At 41.5% G+C, this 19,836-nt stretch overlaps 2 protein-coding genes across 3 annotated transcripts in view; both read right to left on the bottom strand.

The window, feature by feature from the left end:
* Nucleotides 1-19,836, bottom strand: part of LOC146577421 (NACHT, LRR and PYD domains-containing protein 12-like) — a 60,775-nt gene that overhangs the window by 29,777 nt on the left and 11,162 nt on the right. The window contains exon 7 of one of the 2 annotated variants that reach the window (XR_014889465.1): nucleotides 17,998-19,795. The exons of the other annotated variant lie outside the window; for it this stretch is intronic. The gene's annotated coding sequence lies outside the window, so the exon portion shown is untranslated. Of the gene's footprint in view, nucleotides 1-17,997; nucleotides 19,796-19,836 lie in introns of those variants that run through there. 2 annotated transcript variants of the gene reach the window in all.
* On the bottom strand, nucleotides 437-2,442 carry LOC146577422 (focadhesin-like). Its single transcript, XM_085254553.1, has 4 exons — nucleotides 2,274-2,442; nucleotides 2,050-2,177; nucleotides 811-937; nucleotides 437-696 (listed from the first exon to the last, which is right to left on the bottom strand). Exons 1-4 carry the CDS (start codon nucleotides 2,340-2,342, stop codon nucleotides 529-531), a joined length of 492 nt encoding a protein of 163 aa, XP_085110679.1. The 5' UTR covers nucleotides 2,343-2,442; the 3' UTR covers nucleotides 437-528.

Raw genomic sequence — 19,836 nt, 5'->3', positions numbered from 1 at the left:
TCCTGTGGCTGCAACCCAAAAGCATCCCTATCAGGCGTCCTGTGCTAATACGCCATGTTTGGTTTTGGCCTTTGGTCTTGTGTTTGTTTAGATGCAACTTTGCAAACCTAAGCTGTACTGCCATATCATTGTTAGAGAGGAGGAAAGCTTTCCAACAAGCAGCACTGCATGGTCTCGGATTCATCTGCTGGGACGGCCACTGCTGCACTGTGTTGAATCCTCCAGAGCAACAAATGACCAAACCTTCTGTTTTTAAAAAGATGCTCACACTCGCTGATCCATTTATTAGTTACTGTGAAGTCCGACCACAGCAGGACTCTGAGGACTGGACCCTCACACGTCTGTACTTTGTGCTTCTACCCAACTTTACATTGATGTGCTAACTTTAGCTACCAAACACAGTGATGTAGAGATGTGACTCTACAGTGAGGTTAGAATATACAAACAGCTGGTGAGAGTCCTGTTTACAGACAGAACCACAGAGAAAAACACAACCTGGTGGAGTTCCTGTGTCGCTCTGTTAGCTCCTCAACACAGAGCAACATGAACGTTACGACGCACCTCGTACTGCTCTGATTTAACTGTGAGCTGAGGCACCAGAGCCAAAAGCTCAGCGATGGCTTGAACCACCTCTGGCTGTGAGTGACAGCTGAGCTCAGACCAAACAGTTCTCCATGCTGAGATAATATCCACCACCTGAGAAAGAAAGATTTGTTTTAAGACCAGAACTTTGGAAAAGATTCAAAAGTTATGATCCAGAAAAATGATGATTCCTGAATTTAAAGAGACAAATGGAGACAGGCGAGGTACCTCTGCTCGACACAGCTCCTGTAGTCCCTGCAGGACGAGAGCAGCCGGGGTTGCCAGGTCTGGTCTGTTGCACTGTTTTAAAGTGAGTGAAATGGCAGCCACCATGTCCCCTGCATGCTGGTAAGGCCTGGTTAACACACACATCAGCGTGAACAAAGTGGGAAATGTGTTTCTTCTAATTTTGTTACCATTTTTATTTAAGAAAAAAGCATTAAAAGTGCCAGGACACGTGTAAGTAAGTAAATGCCAAACACAGCTTCTTATCATTGCAAACTCTTATGGAGGCAAATGTTTTACAATAAAAGCAAACGTAAGCATTTGTGAAAACAACAAAACAGCTCAATGATTTGCTAAATTTGTACTGTAGCATCCATCCAGAGGGTTTCCCAGGTTTTCACTAATGCTGCTAAAAAAGCTGCATGTACATGTTAGCAGGTGTAACAGGCCCCGGGAGGATGGACAGTGTGCACCAGCTGGTTAGAACAAAGGAAATAATCAAATAAAATCATCGTTTTATTTCATCAACACACATAAAGGCCAGTTCACAAAAACTGACAAGCATTAGCTAACAGCTAACATGTAAAGGACGTGTGCAGGAGCCTGGATGCAGTTTGTGGAGTTTATATGATCAACATAGTTTTTGGGTTAAAGGTTAAAACTATAAAGTTATGGCTCACTTGCTTAGAGTTGTATTATATGGGAAGCAATGCTTACAGACTGACATAGTTGGATTTCTTTTGCTTCAAATGTATGCTTTTATTTTGATAGTCTGGCAGAGACAGGAAGTTAGCTGCCTCTCAGTCTCTCTGTTTGAACTGAACTTTGTAAGACTTTGATCCTTCTGGATTCAGGCACGTGTAGCTGCTCTGGACATTTGTACGGAAATATTTAAAACTGGACTCCTGCTGATTTTTGGAGAAACAGGGACTCAGTGGAGCGTCGAGCTGAGGCTTCATTCACTGCAAAGCTACAAAGTGCATTCATTTATCTTAACAAGCAAAGTTGATGTGATGTGACTGAAAAAACAAATATTTCTATGTTTCTGAACTTTCATCAGCTTGCTGAGCAGAAACATCTATGAAGAGTCCAGTCAGTGATTATTACTCATTAGAAGGGAAGATGAAGAATCCTGGTGTTGGAAGCTCACACTGTCTGCACTGTGCATGCAAAGTCCACTGAATGAATGAACCAGTGAATGTAGGAAGTGCCCACTGTTTCTGTAAGTATGGGAGGACCCACCTCTCTCTGCAGATGTCCCTGACACAGGCGGCCCTGGCCAGGATCTGCTCCCACTGGGCGCCCCTCCCCAGCACCACCCTGCTGTCCTGCTGGCTCATTAGACGCTGCAGCTCTGGGTAGACCCGGTCCTTACAGACATGACCAAAGCAGCACACAATCAAAGACAAACAGAAGCTTTGAACACATGAATATGACATTTATAGTAATGCGTTATTATTGCAAACCTGTTTTTTCCACAGAGCGGTCATGAGGCGCAGTCCCACTGCTCTCAGCTTGGGGGAGCCGGCCAGCATGTGCAGACTGTGCAGCACGATCGGGAAGCAAAGCTGGAATATTACAGCACATATGATCAGAGCCAAGTTTACAAGAGAAACACACGGTTACAGCTGAAGAAGGCAGATGTTAGACGATGACTGCTGGTTTGGAGAGTCCAGCTTCCTGACAGAGTGCTTTATACTACAGAGCACTGCATCTATCCCACACAGAGGCTGCTGTGGTGGAGTCCAATCCCAGCTCCTACAAACTGGGTACAAGAAACACTGTCTGTGTTCACACAGAGAACACTGTGTGGAAGACGTGGGAATTTCTCTTTGCTCCTTTGTCAAAGTGCTAAACATCGAGAGGGGAACATTTCAGTTATGTGCACAAACTGATTTACCAACATTTGCAACACACAGTGCCCTGCTAATGGTGCTAATATTGCGACCTCCACACTAACCTAGAAGGGTCTGGCTGCAGCCACTGGGGAGCTCCACAGTAACCGGAAACACGTGACCTCCATGGTAGGTGGAAATACGTTCCTGCATGGATCATCGACTGTGGAAACCTTGCAAGTGGATCGTAAAGGTTGGTACAGAGTCTTTCATGTCTAAATTTGCTGTTAATAATTATATAATTGTAGGAATCATCTAGTTTGCTTACACTGATTACGTTGGCACTTTATTAGTGCTACAACAACGGTCAGACCCCCGAGGTATCTAAACTTTAGTAAGAATGTGCACTTTTGACACCTCTGGTTAGCATTTAGTGGTCAGTTTCAAACATATTTGATTTTTGCTTGTTATGAACAAATTCACTTCACTACTTTTCACGATCTGTAACATCAATGCACATTGTTCCATTTACTGCATATTGCACTTCATTCATGTCTCTCATTCCACCTGCAAAAACATGGTAAAGGTCGTCACAGAGAGTTTTATATATGTATAAATACTAATATTCTCTATTCCATTCTGTTTTATTGCCCAGATGTTAGTTAGCCTTTGTTCAATTGTCTTTTATATGTCAATAGATACGTATGTCACAAATAAGTGTCTTGTGAATTATGTTTTTGTAAAGAATTTCCTCCCAAATCTCTTACGTGCTAACTGTAACGTGTTATATCTGCTAAAACCTGAACTTAAATGTGTATATGGTGTTTATTAAAAAACAAAAACTGAAGAAACTTCTTGAATAAAACATCTTCAAGAAACTTAAAGCAGTTCAGACGCTTTTCTTTCCCAGCTCCTCAGACTGTCCACCCTGTTAGCTTCGTTAAGCAGCCATGAAGAGTAGAAGGCCAAGTATGAGTTTCAAACAATAAACACATTTATTTTTAAACCCTGCAAATAAACAACATTAACATCAAAAGTTTTACATTTCCTAAATGTATCCCACAATCTGAATATAACACCCACTTCCCTACATTTGATCCGCTGTGTTAAATATGATTAAGAACAGAATGCAATCATTTGCAAATCCTATAAACCAGTATTTTAAACAAAGTGAGAAAATGAAACATTTAAAGAAAAATATTAGCCCATTTTGAATTTGATGGCAGCATCCTCTCTCCATAAACTAAAGGCTTTACGATGTTTAGTGCTGGACCATGTTGGTTAATGTGTAAACTTCTGAAACGTTCAACAGTTTCCATTTTGATTAACCTGACCAACATCTAACATAGAACACCTTTGAAGTGGACCTCGCAGCCTGTCGATAACTTCAAACACGTCGAGGTTGCAGAGGCTGAACTTTTACCCAGCATCTCAAGGAGCGCCATAAACACTTGTTACGGTTATTAGAAGGAACCCAGCCTTTAGACATCCCCACAATGACATCGTGACCAAGGGTCTGTTGCATGATTTTTAACATGGCTACAATGTGTCGTCTGCTGAGTCATCGTTTAATACAACAACGTACTGAAAGAGAGCATTCAGCATCTGACTGAGCTGGACTAACCTTCCCTTTCAAAAGTGAAAACTGCAACATAAAACTGGAATACAACCAACTTCTAATGAAATGTAACATTTTATAACATGAACACAGATTCCAGGTGAGCTGTGTCTTCCAGGACTGGATTTACCAGAACAGGTATGAGGATGGTGCCTGACGGGCATGTACGAGCTGGAGTGGATCCCAGCTAACACAGGGTGAGGAGACAGACGACCGTTCACGCTCACACTTATTCACCAGTTAACCTAACCCCACTACCTGAATGTCTGTGAACTGTGGGAGGAAGCCAGAGTCCCCTGAGAGGACCCACACAAACACGGGGAGAACATCCAACCTCCACAGAGACTCTCTCTGCACTAAAAGCACAAAATAAAAATCACACCGTCATGTAATTTAAGAAACTGGTCTTAAAAAACAGTTAATCTAATATGTCCACATGGAGCCCGTGTTAAGGTCCGTACTGGGCTTCAGAACACCAAGTGAACAACGTCAAATGGGACCTGGGTGCGTTGTCTCCTGATAGAAAGTGCTGAGGATCAGAAGGACTCAGGGACAATACGATATCTGTCCAGCAGAGGGCGGCATTATTCCAAACGGCTCCATCCTAGAAACATGATGAGAAGGGAGCGGCCGAAGAGGTTTGTTTTTTCTTCCCAAACTTTATTGAAATTATAAAGCGAACAGTCAGTCATTCCAGTTCAGTTTGTACAGTAGACATATAAGGCAAATAAGAGTACCAATATACAGTACAGTGAAATAAGAAGGATAAATAAATAAAGGATAAAAAAGAAAAAAGAAAGAAAAAGGGGGGGAATGTGACAGACTTCATAACAACTTTGTACTTGAAAGTTGTGACAGCTCATTCGTTAAACATTTCTGAATGAATTTCAATCAATGATAAACCTTTTTTATTGGAAGTTAATTTAAGAGAGTTTAAGTAATATTCAATTTCAATCAAAAACAAATTAAATGTAGAGTGAACTGTCAAAAGTACTGAATATGACGTCACTTATTTATATGCAAATGTTTAATAATTAAAGTCAATTATATATATATATATATATATATGTATATATATATATATATATATATATATATATATATATATATATATATATATATATATATATATATATATATATATATATATATATATATAAAAACATCCAGCACGCCCCTGCGGCGGTTTATCCTTCAAGCTCGGGTCCTCTACCAGAGGCCTGGGAGCTTGAGGGTCCTGCGCAGTATCTTAGCTGTTCCCAGGACTGCGCTCTTCTGGACAGAGATCTCCGATGTTATTCCCGGGATCTGCTGGAGCCACTTGCCTAGCTTGGGAGTCACCGCACCTAGTGCTCCGATTACCACGGGGACCACCGTTACTTTCACCCTCCACATCCTCTCGAGCTCTTCTCTGAGCCCTTGGTATTTCTCCAGCTTCTCGTGTTCCTTCTTCCTGATATTTCTGTCATTCGGAACCGCTACATCGATCACTACGGCCGTCTTCTTCTGTTTGTCTACCACCACTATATCCGGTTGGTTAGCCACCACCATTTTGTCCGTCTGTATCTGGAAGTCCCACAGGATCTTAGCTCGGTCATTCTCCACCACCCTTGGGGGCATCTCCCATTTTGACCTCGGGACTTCCAGGTTATACTCGGCACAGATGTTCCTGTACACTATGCCGGCCACCTGGTTATGGCGTTCCATGTATTGCTTGCCTGCTAGCATCTTGCACCCTGCTGTTATGTGCTGGATTGTCTCTGGGGCATCTTTACACAGCCTGCACCTGGGGTCTTGCCTGGTGTGATAGACCCCAGCCTCTATGGATCTTGTACTCAGAGCTTGTTCTTGTGCTGCCATGATTAGTGCCTCTGTGCTGTCTTTCAGTCCAGCTTTGTCCAGCCACTGGTAGGATTTCTGGATATCAGCCACCTCCTCTATCTGCCGGTGGTACATACCGTGCAGGGACCTGTTCTTCCATGATGGTTCCTCATCTCCCTCCTCTTTCTTGGGTTTCTGCTGCCTGAGGTATTCACTGAGCACTCGGTCAGTTGGGGCCATCTTCCCAATGTATTCTTGGATGTTCGTTGTCTCATCCTGGACTGTGGTGCTGACACTCACCAGTCCCCGGCCCCCTTCCTTCCGCTTAGCGTACAGCTTCAGGGTGCTGGACTTGGGGTGAAACCCTCCATGCATGGTAAGGAGCTTTCTTGTCTTTGTGTCAGTGGCTTCTATCTCCTCCCTTGGCCAGCCTATTACCCCAGCAGGGTACCTGATCACGGGCAGGGCGTACGTGTTGATGGCCCGGATCTTGTTCTTACCATTCAGCTGACTCCTCAGGACTTGCCTGACCCTCTGCAGGTACTTGGTGGTTGCAGCTTTTCTAGCGGCCTCTTCATGGTTCCCATTCGCCTGCAGGATCCCCAGGTACTTGTAACTGTCCTCTATGTCTGCAATGTTGCCTTCTGGTAGTTCAATCCCCTCAGTTCTGACTACCTTCCCTCTCTTTGTTACCATCCGACTACACTTCTCCAGTCCGAACGACATTGGAATGTCGTTCGGACTGGACTGGATATATATATATATATATATATATATATATATATATATATATATATCATAATAATCTGACAATACTATAATATTGGCCATATTATATTTACATTACCACAGTGAGATGACTTTAGTCTCATGAACAACATTAACTAATTGTTATTTACTAACTAATCTTAAATGACTGTTCAGCACAGAAATGAAGCCCAACAATCACATTTTACAGTCCCGTGGTCTCAGCCCCAGATACTCAACTAATCAAAGTGATGTCATGACAAAAATGAATGACCAACAAAACATTTTTCTCCTTCATTTCTGTCAAATAAAGCTGTATGTAACGTGTCTCGCAGTTAGTATCATGGTTGCTAGGCAACCTGAACAGCGCGACGAAGCGTATACCGTCCCATTTCACAAGCCTCTCACTTCTGCACTTCTCGTACTTATAGTACGCACCGTACGTAGTACGCGTAGTGCGTGTACTTCAAGCGTGCAGACCCTGAATTGGGACACAGCCATAGTCAGTCCCACGTCTTCCATGTTCTCAGCTTCCTTTAGTACAGGTAGCTTTAATGATCATTTCAAGTGTGGTTGTTTCATGGAAACAGAGAGCAGACTGCAGCATCCGTGGCAGCCACCTCTAACACTCTGATGGACGTGTGGACAGCAATGGTGCCTTGAACAGTACCGATGTTTCAGGGCTGGATGACATTTTTGGGTGGGACATCTACATCCTGACATATCAAGGTTACTTTACTTTTAGGTAATTTTGCTTTACAGAAAAATAATAGCATTTGTCATCCCTTCACAAACACACACATCGATTTAAACCTGACAGACACATATTTGGAAATTACACGAGATGAATCAAATCAGGAAAACAGTTATTAGTTATTAAGTTTAGTGATGGTAGCAGGGACAAAGCTGCTTTTATAAGACTTTGTCCTGCATCATTCTCATGATAAAACAGACTCAATGACCCCAAGATATTTATATGACTGCACTTGCTCAGGTTTGTCCGGATTTCAAACTGTTCTAAAAGTCTTTTGATTCAAATCTGGGGCTGTGTTATTGAAAGCAGAAGAGAAATCGATGAACTGAAGTCCTTTACTCTCTACGTGTTTGACAATCAGGTTAAGTAGAATCAAAAGCGCATCCTCCACTCCTCTATTGGGCTTATGTGCAATCTGCATTGAATCAAGTTGAAGTTCAGTGTCTTCCATAATCACATTTCTGATGATTTTTTCAAAGACTGAGGTGAGGGCAGCAGGCCTGATAAACACTTGATAAACAAGTGTCTGCTGTTGTCAGATCCAGTTTTTACCAGCTTCGCCTTATTTCTAAGGCCAGGCACTATATCCCGTATAAAGACCTAGAAAAGCTCATCCACGCCTTTGTAACGTCAAGGCTAGATTACTGTAATTCACTTTATTGTGGTCTCCACTCTACCCTTTTACATAGATTACAGACAGTTCAGAATGCTGCAGCACGCATTCTAACTAAAACCAAGAAGTTTGCCCACATTACTCCTGTCCTTGCTGATCTGCACTGGTTGCCTGTCAAATATCGTATTCAATTTAAAATTTTGTTGTTTACTTTTAAAATTACCAATAACACTGCACCAAGCTATCTTAAGGAACTTTTAAACCCATATGCTCCTGCTAGGGCTTTAAGGTCATCCTCACAGTTACTGTTGGTTCAGCCCAGATCTCGACTGAAATCTAGAGGTGATCGATCGTTTGCTCTAGTTGCACCGGAGCTGTGGAACAATCTCCCGATTGGCATCCGGGCGTCTGATTCTATTCATTCTTTTAAATCACGGCTAAAAACATATCTTTTTAAACTTGCCTTTTCTACCAGTTAAATGCTGGCTTGTTTGCAGTGACCTATTGTATTAAATTCTCTGCTATCTTTCCATTATTGGTGTCTTTTATCATGGTGGTACAGTCTTACCTTGCTATAACCTATGTGCTGCAGTTTACTCTTATTGGTGGCTTTTATCTGTGAACATAATCCGTTACTTTTATGAATTTGATGTTAATGTGTGAACTGTTTTATTTTTTATTGTTTTATGTAAAGCACTTTGGTATGCCCAAGGCTTTTAAATGTGCTCTATAAATAAAGATTGTTGTTGTTGTTGTTGAAGTCGTTTAGAACTTTTGGACGACTAGATTTAGGACCAGGAACCACAAGCACACTCAGGCCTGACAGCTTAGCACCTACACAATTTTGACAAATTTAATATTAACTGCCTAGCGGATAAAGTCCAACTTTTTTGCGATCAATTAACCAGTATCCGTCCCAGATGGTGGCCCGATTTCTAGTGCCCTAACTCAATTTAACAATCAACTGTTCTGTATCAAATTTGATGCCACACAAATTATTTGTGCCACTGCAAAAAAAGAATTTCTGTCCACTATGAGATAAAGGAGAACAACAGCCTGATACCTGCAGGCCTGACAACAGGAGATGTATCACTGCTGTAACACCTGTAACATTCAGCAGTCGCCTCATTGTTCTGACGCACCTCATTGTTTTTTACTCCTAAAACTTACCCCCTCCCTCAACAACTAATGCCATGTTTTGATTGGTCGACATGGTACATTTTTCCACCAATAGGAAAGGGTGGGGACTTTTGGTTTTGTTTTTGCTCACAGGCGGAGAGTGTTTTCGAGCGAGTGTTTCCCTATAAAATGCCGTTTTTACCGTTTCCCGCAGTAAATATAAACAACGATAGTATTCAGGAAGAAAACCAAACATTGCAGATATTTTTTATCATAACTCTGGTTTTACGTGGCCCATCAACACAATTTAAAAACTGGTATAAAGTCCACACTTTTTCCGTCAATTGTTCCGTCTGCCCTGCTCACATTGTATTATGGTTTGTATCCCGATGCTTTTGTTATGCTTGGTTTATTGGTATTCTATGTTTCTGTTATTCTTAGTGAGGGATTACTTCTTAGGTTGTGTCTCGTGTTTAGTATAGGTTCAGTGTCAAGTCTGCGTCTGTTTCTTGTTTCCTGTTTTATTGTGAAGGGTTGTGTCATGTCAGTGTGTCTTGCTTTGCTCCCCATGTCTCGTTAGCCCAAACCCTCCCAGCTGTGTCTCCCTCCTGTTTCTTTCCCTGATTACTTCCCTGTGTATATAGGCCCAGTGTTTTCCTGTGCTCTCTGTCGCGTCGTACCCTCAACTTGCTGTGTGTTTGTTATGTCCGGTCCTCAGCGTCTTGTTTTTGCATTGCTTTTTGTGAGTTTTATTTTATGAAGAGTTTGTCCAGCAATAAAGCTGCGTTTTCAGTTTAAATCCCGTCTCCAAGAGTTCTGCATTTTGGATCCACCACTTCTGCCTGCCTGCACACATCACAACATGACAGCTTTAGAGCAATTTATCAATTTAGGGAGAATTTATCTAACAGAAATGGAAAGTTTACCAAGATGTATCAATCCAACGCACACTAATGTCATTCCAGATAAATGAACAAGAGCTATTAATCAAATAAACTTTAATTTTATCTGGAGAAATAAACCTCACTACATGAAAAAGAAACATTTGATCCAATACACTAAAAATGGCCTGAAAGCTGTTGACTTTGACCTCCTTAAAAATAAACTGTTATGTATTTAGTAAAATCAGTTTATATTTTTGTGGTACTACTTTCTGTGTAAAGTGTGGCGTTTGTGCGCATTGATATGCCTGTGCCTTTCCACAACATGGTTAATAAAGTAAGTTACTAACAACCAAACATGTGTTGTTACTTTACCAGTTAAGTTATAAGAGAGAACATAACAAACTGGTGACGAGGATTAAAACGGATCTCCGATGTGCACTGGACGACAGGAGGGAGAAATCCTTGTGAAAGTGGCCAAAAGACACGGAAAAGGTTACGGCAAAAACAACTATTCATCCGTGTGGATACTAACTCACTCGCCTGGCTAGTGCGCTGCAGAGAGGACGTGAGTAACATCAGTTCTATTAAGTTAAGGATACTTGTGAAAATACTGAGAAAATGTCAGGTGGCGTTGGACAAATGGACGTTTTTGATAATGGCACAGAGGATTGAACAACATATGTGGAGAGAGCTGAACAATATTTTCTGGCTAACAAAATAGAGGATGAGAGGAAAGTTGCTGTGTTACTGAGTGTGATGGGAGTGAAAGCATACAACTTGTTGCGCAGCCTAAAAGAAAAACTAAATGTGGAAAACAGAAGGAAAGCTGCATGAAGTAACTGAGAAAGACTCAAATGATTCTTAGGAGGATTTGGCATGCCTGGAGCTGTACACAATGCAAGAGAAAGACAATGATGCAATATGGCTCACACCAAAAATAAAAGAGGTTGAGTTACAGATGGAACTGGACACTGGGTCTGCCCTCTCACTGATCTTATATGAAGATTACAGAGACAAATTCCCCAATCTGAAACTGAAACACACCTCAGTGAAACTGAAAACATACACAGGTGAAAGAATAACTCCTCTGGGAAAACTAAAAGTGAATGTGGAATATGAGAAAAAGAAACGCAACCTGGAACTTTATGTTCTGAAAAAATGGAGGTGTGCCATTATTTGGGCGTGACTGGTTGAAACACATCCACCTCAACTGGAAAGAAATAAAGTCAATGAGACTGGAACGAGGCCTGAGTGCACATTCTGTGGATGAAAGACTGAAACAGATACTTAATAACCATGCCCAGGTGTTCAAAGATGGAATCAGCACCCTGAAAAATATTAAAGCACAGATCATACTGGAGGACAATGCAAAACCAAGATTACACAAGGCACGTCCTGTACCTTATGCTTTACGCCCCAAAGTCGAAGCAGAGCTCCAACGCTTGGAAGAGGAAGGAATACTCACCAAGGTGGAATGGTCAGATTGGGCTACACCAATAGTGTCAGTAAGCAAGAAAGCAAGTGACAGAGTGCAGATCTGTGGTGATTTTAAGGTTTCAGTGAACCCAGTTCTCCGCATAGATCAGTACCCACTTCCACAGATAGAAGTCATATTCACAGCAGTCGCAGGTGGCAAACACTTTTCAAAAATTGACCTTGCCCAGGCTTATCTCCAGTTGGAAGTAGAAGAGACATCCAGGAAATATCTGGAGATAAACACTCACAAAGGCCTATATCAGTACAACAGACTGGTATTTGGTATCGCCAGTGTCCCAGCAGTATGGCAACGTGCCATGGATCAGGTCCTACAAGGCATTCCAGGAACACAGTGTTTTCTGGATGACATAATTGTCACTGGTGTTGATGAGGAGACTCATCTGGCTAACCTAACAGCAGTCCTGGGGCCCGTTCTTCGTACGTGGCTTATTACATCCAACATCAAATGACACATCCAAGACCAAATCATCGCGCTAACCGTGAGCTCGCTAATCCGGTTCTCCGAACACACCTGCTGTTGACGATTAGTACAGCTGGATGAAGTAATGTGAGATCACTGGGTGTCGTAAAAGGGGCTACGCATCGATAGTGGAAACATTGATCGGCAACCCTCTGATTGGTCGGCGAAAATGTCGAAGGAGCGCGCTCGGTATTTTTCGGCAGCAGAGCAAGAACTCCTGAGTGAGGGATTTCAGGAGTTTCAGAGTTTAATCAGAACGCAAGGGAACACTGCAAAGGCTGCAAAAGCAAGGAGAGAGGGCTGGCAGAAAGTTGCTGACAAATTAAACTCGTAAGTAATTTAATAATAACAATAATAATGGAGTGGATTGATATAGCGCTTTTCAAGGCACCCAAAGCGCATGACAATGCCACTATTCAGTCACTCTCACATTCACACACTGGTGGAGGCAGCTACGGTTGTAGCCACAGCTGCCCTGGGGCAGACTGACAGAAGCCAGGCTGCCATATTGCGCCATCGGCCCCTCTGGCCAACACCAGTAGGCGGTAGGGTAGATTTATCATATCACACTATATTATCCAATATTATATTACATTATATTATATTATAATATGTTATATTATATCCCCTTTCACATTAGAGCCACAACAGGACCCACTAGAACATGGGAACAAGTAAAAGTGAAATATAAGAATATTCTACAGAATGGTAATATTTATCACTTATATTGCTTTTCGTCTCTTGGAAAGAGACCCTGGAATAATCTGTTTGTTTGTTTATAACAGCAACCAAGAAAAGGGCAGAGCAAACAAAGACAGGTGGTGGTCCTGCACCCCCTCGTCAACAAGTTGGTTAAGTAGGCCTAAATAATACCCTCACGGGAAAATCGATATCTCTCTGAGCACACTGTCGCGCTGAGCTAAAGGATCCTGTCTGTCCCGCAATATACGCTGAATTCTGAAAACTCTCCTTATCAATCTTGCACCTTCCGCAATGGGCTGCTCGCGTATACGGACAGGACATGGCTGCGACAGGCTTCCCAAATCCACCTTCGCTTTTATAGCCGTGGTCTCTCATCTTGATTACACGAAGTAATTTACAATTACTACTCTGAAATATGAATTACATCTGTAATAATCACATACATGTAATAGAATGTTAATAGTACATTTCCCTTTTTTAGGAAATGACCTGTATGTATCTGTGTGAAATCAATAAAAGGATCAAGTGCTGCATTATCTTCAGTTACATTGATATTATTTATTTATGGTGAAACAGTGGTGGAATATCGCTGTTGCTTTCGTATAAATGAAGCGGACATACCTGCGTGCCCGCGATCTAATCCTGTTTACATAAAGTAAACCTGCTCCCGAGCAGGTTTACGCTTAAGGCTCTGTTGCTATGACAGCAAGTCCCGGATGAGCTTCGGGGAACCGAACGATCCAGGATCACGCGAAATCGTCAACAATCTAATCCAGCTAACTTACTTAGCGAGGTACGAAGAACGGGCCCCTGGCCAGGCTAGAAAAACATCGATTGAGAGCAAACAAAAACAAATGTGAGTTCTTCAAGGATGCCATTGAGTATTGTGGACACAAGATCGACAGACATGGGCTCCACAAAACCGAGGACAAAGTTGAAGCAGTCCTGAAGGCACCAGAACCTAAAAATGTGAGAACATAACAAACTGGTTGAGATCCTGGATTAAAGAGGGAATGGGAAGTGAAGAGGAATACAGAGGAGTGATTGGTCGGTTCATGAGGTGGTGTGAGGAGAATCACCTGAAACTGAATGTGGCCAAAACAAAGGTGCTGGTGGTGGACTTTGGCAGAAACAGATCCCTCCTCTGTCTGCACTGGTGGGAATGATGTTGAAATAGTCACATCCTTTAAGTATCTGGGAGTTCATCTGGATCACAAGTTGGAGTGGTCTGCCAACATGGACGCTGCCTACAAAAAGGGTCTGAGCCAGCTTTACTTTCTACGAAGGCTCAGATGGTAAATGGACTGGTTCTTATATGGTGCTTTTCTACTCTCATTGAGCACTCAAAGCACTTTGTACAACTTGTGCATTCACCCAATCGAACCCATTCACACAAGCGCTTTCTTTAAGGTTTTTAGTGCTTCTAACATTCACTCACATTCACACTACGATGGATGCTTTTAAGACACTGTCACTATTGTGTTTTTTTTTTTTTTTAATGTCCACATGTAGAGCCCTGAGAAAATTAGTCAACAGTCAACAGAATGACTGGGATGTGTATCTGGATGCTACACTGTTTTCTTTGAGGTCCAAGGTCCACACCACAACCAAATACACACCATTCCGTTTAATGTATGGGAGAGAAATGGTAAATGGCCTGCATTTGTATAGCGCTTTACTCAGTCCCTAAGGACCCCAAAGCGCTTTACACTACATTCAGTCATTCACCCATTCACACACACATTCACACACTGGTGATGGCAGCTACAGTGTAGCCACAGCCGCCCTGGGGCGCACTGACAGAGGCGAGGCTGCCGGACAGTGGCGCCACCGTGCCCTCTGACCACCACCAGTAGGCAGACACGGGGTTAGTATCTTGCCCAAGGACATTTGGCATGCAGCCAGGAGGCAGCCTGGGATCAAACCACCGACCTTCTGTTTAGTGGCTGACCTGCTCCACCACCTGAGCTACGTATTCTTCCTGTTGAAGTCCCAGTAAGTGTTATTAAGGAATTCTATTTATGCAAAAACTGTGATAATGCATGAATTAAATGTAATCTTAATTGGAAAGTGTGCATACTGATATTAGCTGCAGCTTTAATCTTCTCTGCTTAACTTCTATACGCAAGACACATTTTAAAGATAAAGTAAGTGACTAGTTACTACTTTATGTTTGTATCTTTATGTAAAGTAATAAATGTTGAGGAGACCTTTCAGTATGTGTTCACCTATGGAAGTGTATCAAGAGTAAAAAGTGACTATACACAAAATGATAGGAGTCAATCTTTGTGGCTTTCTGTGATCAAAGCTTTATAATAGTATATTTACTTTTAAACATGAGTTATTATAGTTCGGATTTTCAGTTCATGTTTCAAATGCATTATTTGCCATTATGATTTTAATTGTGATTTAAAATGTGAAAATTTTAGCTGTCCTCCATCATTCTCCCTGAGGAGTCGAGTTACGGTGACTTTGTATCTTCTACAAGAGCAAGTTAAAAAAAACTGTAGAGGAAAATATGGCAAAGTCCCAAGACTTACAAAAGGAAGCACCACAGACCTGAAGATGATCCCCTGCCATCCTACTGCTAACCCTCAGTGCCAGCAAAGTCCAGAGGATACCAGACCCTCTGTTATTCATTATGCACCCAAAACGGCTGACAAAAGTTGTTGCTCCCACAAGGAGTTTAATTGTGTTCCAGGACCAGAAACACATGAACAAGAACTTCCCTCCCGGAAACAAAGCTTAGAAAAGGAAGGTGGCATAGTGAACAACTCTTTTTGACCCATTGGTCATTTGTTGCCAGTTTGGCGTTGCAACTTGATTGACTGTTGCATGACTTTGTTTGCATTTTGCAGTCTTCAACTCATATTGGATATAAAGAAACATGCAACGTGCACTGAGCTTGTGGAAGTCTGGAAATGGATCTGCCTGTCAGTAATTTTCTATTTTGCCCACCCGCTGTACCTTTCCTATTTCTCTGCGTGTAAATGCATGCCTATTGTATTGACTTTTTCCTGTTGTGGCCCGTCGGCCTTTACCAAGCGTATCCACTAGAAATCTCATGCATGCCTGAGCTAACTTATCATATTTTTCTTTTAGTAAAGAGGCTATGGCGTGCAAAGGATACTGGGCGCCTGGAGTCAGTTGTTGGAACATAAAAGTTATTTGATTCCTCTTTTCGAACACTGCAGGGGTCACGGTGGTTTCTGATGAGGTAAGAGAACTTATTATTATTGATTCTGATTTCGAGGTTCTGCTCCTTCTGAAGCATTTGCAGTGCAGAGACCATTAATAGTTTAAAATGTGCGGGTAGGTGGGGGGGGGGGGGGGTTATATTGCAAAACTCTGATAAGGTTTCACCCATTCACTTCAACAGGAAAAAATGTTATCAACCACAACACAGATGTTGTGACATCATAATACCCAGTTCCAGTATATGCAGAAAGAACCTTTATCAGCAATTCTATTCCTTTAGATGTTTTTGTGTACAGCACTCAAGCAGTTACTTCAAAAATTGTTGCTGTTGTTGTATAAACTCAGATTTTTCAAAACAGGTCATTGATGCATATCTGCACCGTGTTATTGAGAGACGAAAGGTAAGTAAGAAATGTCATTTACCTACTAATTTTGAAATTAAAAAAAAAAAACCTATTTACTGTTCTATAACATTTTTGTATACTTGTGCAGAATGCTGCACACCTGCTCTGTTCAGTAGTTGCAAGCTCGTTGTTTTCTGGGCAGTTCAGATGCCTCAACTGGTATGTTGAAAGCTCAGAAGTGGTCCAAACAGTTGACTCCTTTCTGTTGCTGAGGAAAGAGTTCGGTTCCTTTAAAGAAGACTATATTTGAAAACACCCTGAGACGCATGGTACCTAAGTAAATCCAAATTACTCTGCACTTCCAATCCCACAGATGAAGTTCCCAGTTGAAGACGTGGCTGTGCCCTGTGAACTTTGGTACACACTGGATTCTTGTGGTATGTGTTCATTTTGTTATTAATTTGCGTAATTTGTTGTGAAGCAGTTTCTTGCACAAAGTGTTATTTTTAAATAAGTTTTCAGTGGCACAAACAATTGTAATTTTTAATTTAACTTTTTCTTTAGATTGTCAACATTTCTGCACAGAAAATACTGCTCATAGACCCCATGGGAATGAAGGTGTTTATGACAGGAAAATTCTGCGCAACTGGAGGTATGTATGATACTGAGGTATTATTCTTAGATAATAAAAAAAAAAATACTGTTTCATTACAAACATTTTTGTTCAACTAGGAATTTTCTGAGGATGAGAGGGCATGAAGACACCATGGAGTGGCAGTTACAGACTATGCAACACAACAAGCAACAGGATTCCAGCAGTTGTGGAGTTTTACTGTTAAAGGTAACCCGTATTCAAATGATTCCATTTCTTGTTAGCTAGAATTAAGACTTTAAGTGAATTTAAGTGAAGTGAAAGTTATTTCGGTCAACAACAACAAAGATGATCATTTTACATAGAAGTACTTAATCATACAGTAACTGAAAAAGGAATAGGCTGAAGCCTTGTGGCTTATAATTATCCTATCCTTTACCTAATTAAGACTTTACATTCTAATTATGATCAATCTCACAGTTTGCAGAACACTACCTTGATCTTGGAGAGGTCAGTGAGGTGTCAACCACTACAGAGGCAGTTGTGCTGGAGCGAATGCAGATAGCTTGCACTTATTTGAAAATCGAGGTAAGTCCAGTAAAGTCCTTATCACGTTAGAGTGCGTACTTCCAATTTAAATAGTGCTTTTCAAACAGCACAGTACAAATAGTGCTCTTCAAACACTTTCAGATAAGACCCTTCTCAAAGTCTAATTTAGACTAATTTTCCATGAAGTATATTTGGGAAAAAATGTACTATTATTTTTTAATTATTCAATAAATAATGTTTGATTAAAACCTAACTATGAATGTGTTTCAGGGAACGCTGAGGAAAACTGCACTGTTTGCTCCATGTTAGATGCTAACGCTGACCGCAGCATGATTGAAATGGTAAAGCAAAACAAAAGAAAAGAAACACATAAGTCTTAGTATCATTACTTGCCAATCATGATTAAAATGTTGAGTAATAGTATTCACTAAACAGAATATGAGTGTTTTATTTTTCCTTTCCAGGTGCAGTGTGAATCTTGCCAAAGATGGGAACATTTTGCATGTAAAAAATATAAAGAGAGCAACAAAGAATATAAATGCAAAAAATGTAAGGAACAACTTCAAATAAAAACAGCTGCCTTTTCCCCTCCATGTCTCTTTGCATTCTTTGTCAACATTAGATGATTGTATGCAGGAAGCATGTTTTAATAGTGTGATTTGGCCATCTGAACATGTTACCTATATAAATCCAAGCAGGAAGCATGTTATTAATGTCCTAGCAAAATAACTCAAAGTTTTGAAGTGTTTTGGCTATCTGAACGTCCACCTATACGACGGAGCCATTAACCACGTAAGGTAACATATTCTGATAAGGTGCACGGATTGAAAGACAAGACCATAAATTTACGCTACGGTAGGACATTTTGACAGAACACCGGGACAAACTGTGTTCCTTCTCAGCTCAACACGAAACGCGTAATATTTTCTCTGAATACGAGATGATTCTGTTTTTTACAGGACGGTTGGAAACTCTACTAAAAAAAAAAAGTTCACTATCAGTAACATCATAGCACCACCCAGCTGTATAGAAACTCCGTCATGCTAGCTAGTACGCAGTACGAGTTATTGTAACTGACTGTAAAGAGTCAGCACAAGGAAAATAAACTCCACCTAAACTTGGTTTATATCTGACGCAGATAGACTGCAGGTCATAACTTCTTACCTGAAGTTCAGGTCACCTGACACTCGAACCGGCGACCGCCTCGGGTCTCTGCTCCTCCAGGGTTGCCGACCCCTGCTCTAAAGCATCTGATTTGGATTCCTGAGATCAAATATATTTTCCTTTGGCTTTGTTTTCTTCCCATTTGTGGCTTTAATGTAGTGTTACATCCTGTTTGTTTGCTTCCATCTGTATACATGTCCAGATTCACTGTTATGTTTCTATTCTTACATTGCTGTGTGATCACTGTTCCCTCTGCTGACTGATGTGACCTTTTGTATCTCACACTGATACTTGTCATATTTGTATCTGCGCCTAAAAGATAAAAAGTTTTCCATGCTAAAACACAGCTCCACCTCCTGCAGTTCTCCCTCTGAACCACTAGATGTCTCTGTTATCTAAATGAAGACGTGCAGCACAGCAACCACAGAAGCACTCAGATCACACGTGTCCTGTTATTATGTATAAAAGCATGAAACAGGTGAGACAGGTGGGATCAATATTAATGTTGTGGAAATATATGAAAAAGCAACAGAAGAGTGAAAACATTTCGTGTTTCTAGAAAGATCTTTCAGCTCACAGCTGCTCACAGACTGTATTTACAAGTGACAAACTGCAACTCTACAGTACATCTACAGTATATATTTAATATATTCTGTATTCAAATCTATTGAGTGATGTTTGAAAGTCTTTCCAGGTGAGTTTGATCTAGGAGGGTCTGAAGCCAGAGTCAGACAGAGACTGTGCAGAGACTGTAGAAGGACAGAGCAGCAGCAGAGCAGTCCAGATACACTGATGATCCTCTGTCAGATCCAGAGGGACACACAGGGATGATGCTGGACTCTACATTGTGTCTGACAGTGGAGCTGTTCTCAGAGCAGTTCACTCTGCAGCACTGACAGTCATCTGCACTTCTTCTCATTCCTCTGTCAGTCACTGCTGGATGAAGCTCTCCTCTCCACCTCCCAGTAACATGGCCCAGTCAGAGCGTCTCTACACACAAGCTGCTGCTGCTTCAACCTCTCTGGATCATCAGGACACAGTTCCTCCTCTCTCAGCACACACACCGTCCTGTTTACCATCATCACCTCCACCTGCAGAGAGAAGAAGGAAGAGCAGAGGAGATAAACTAGTG

Source organism: Mchenga conophoros, linkage group LG3 (genome assembly GCF_057382185.1).
Source record: "Mchenga conophoros isolate Kocher_MC1m ecotype Shallow Benthic linkage group LG3, M_conophoros_male_GT1.1, whole genome shotgun sequence".
Lineage (NCBI taxonomy): Eukaryota > Metazoa > Chordata > Actinopteri > Cichliformes > Cichlidae > Mchenga > Mchenga conophoros.
This window is presented reverse-complemented; position numbering and strand designations above follow the sequence as displayed.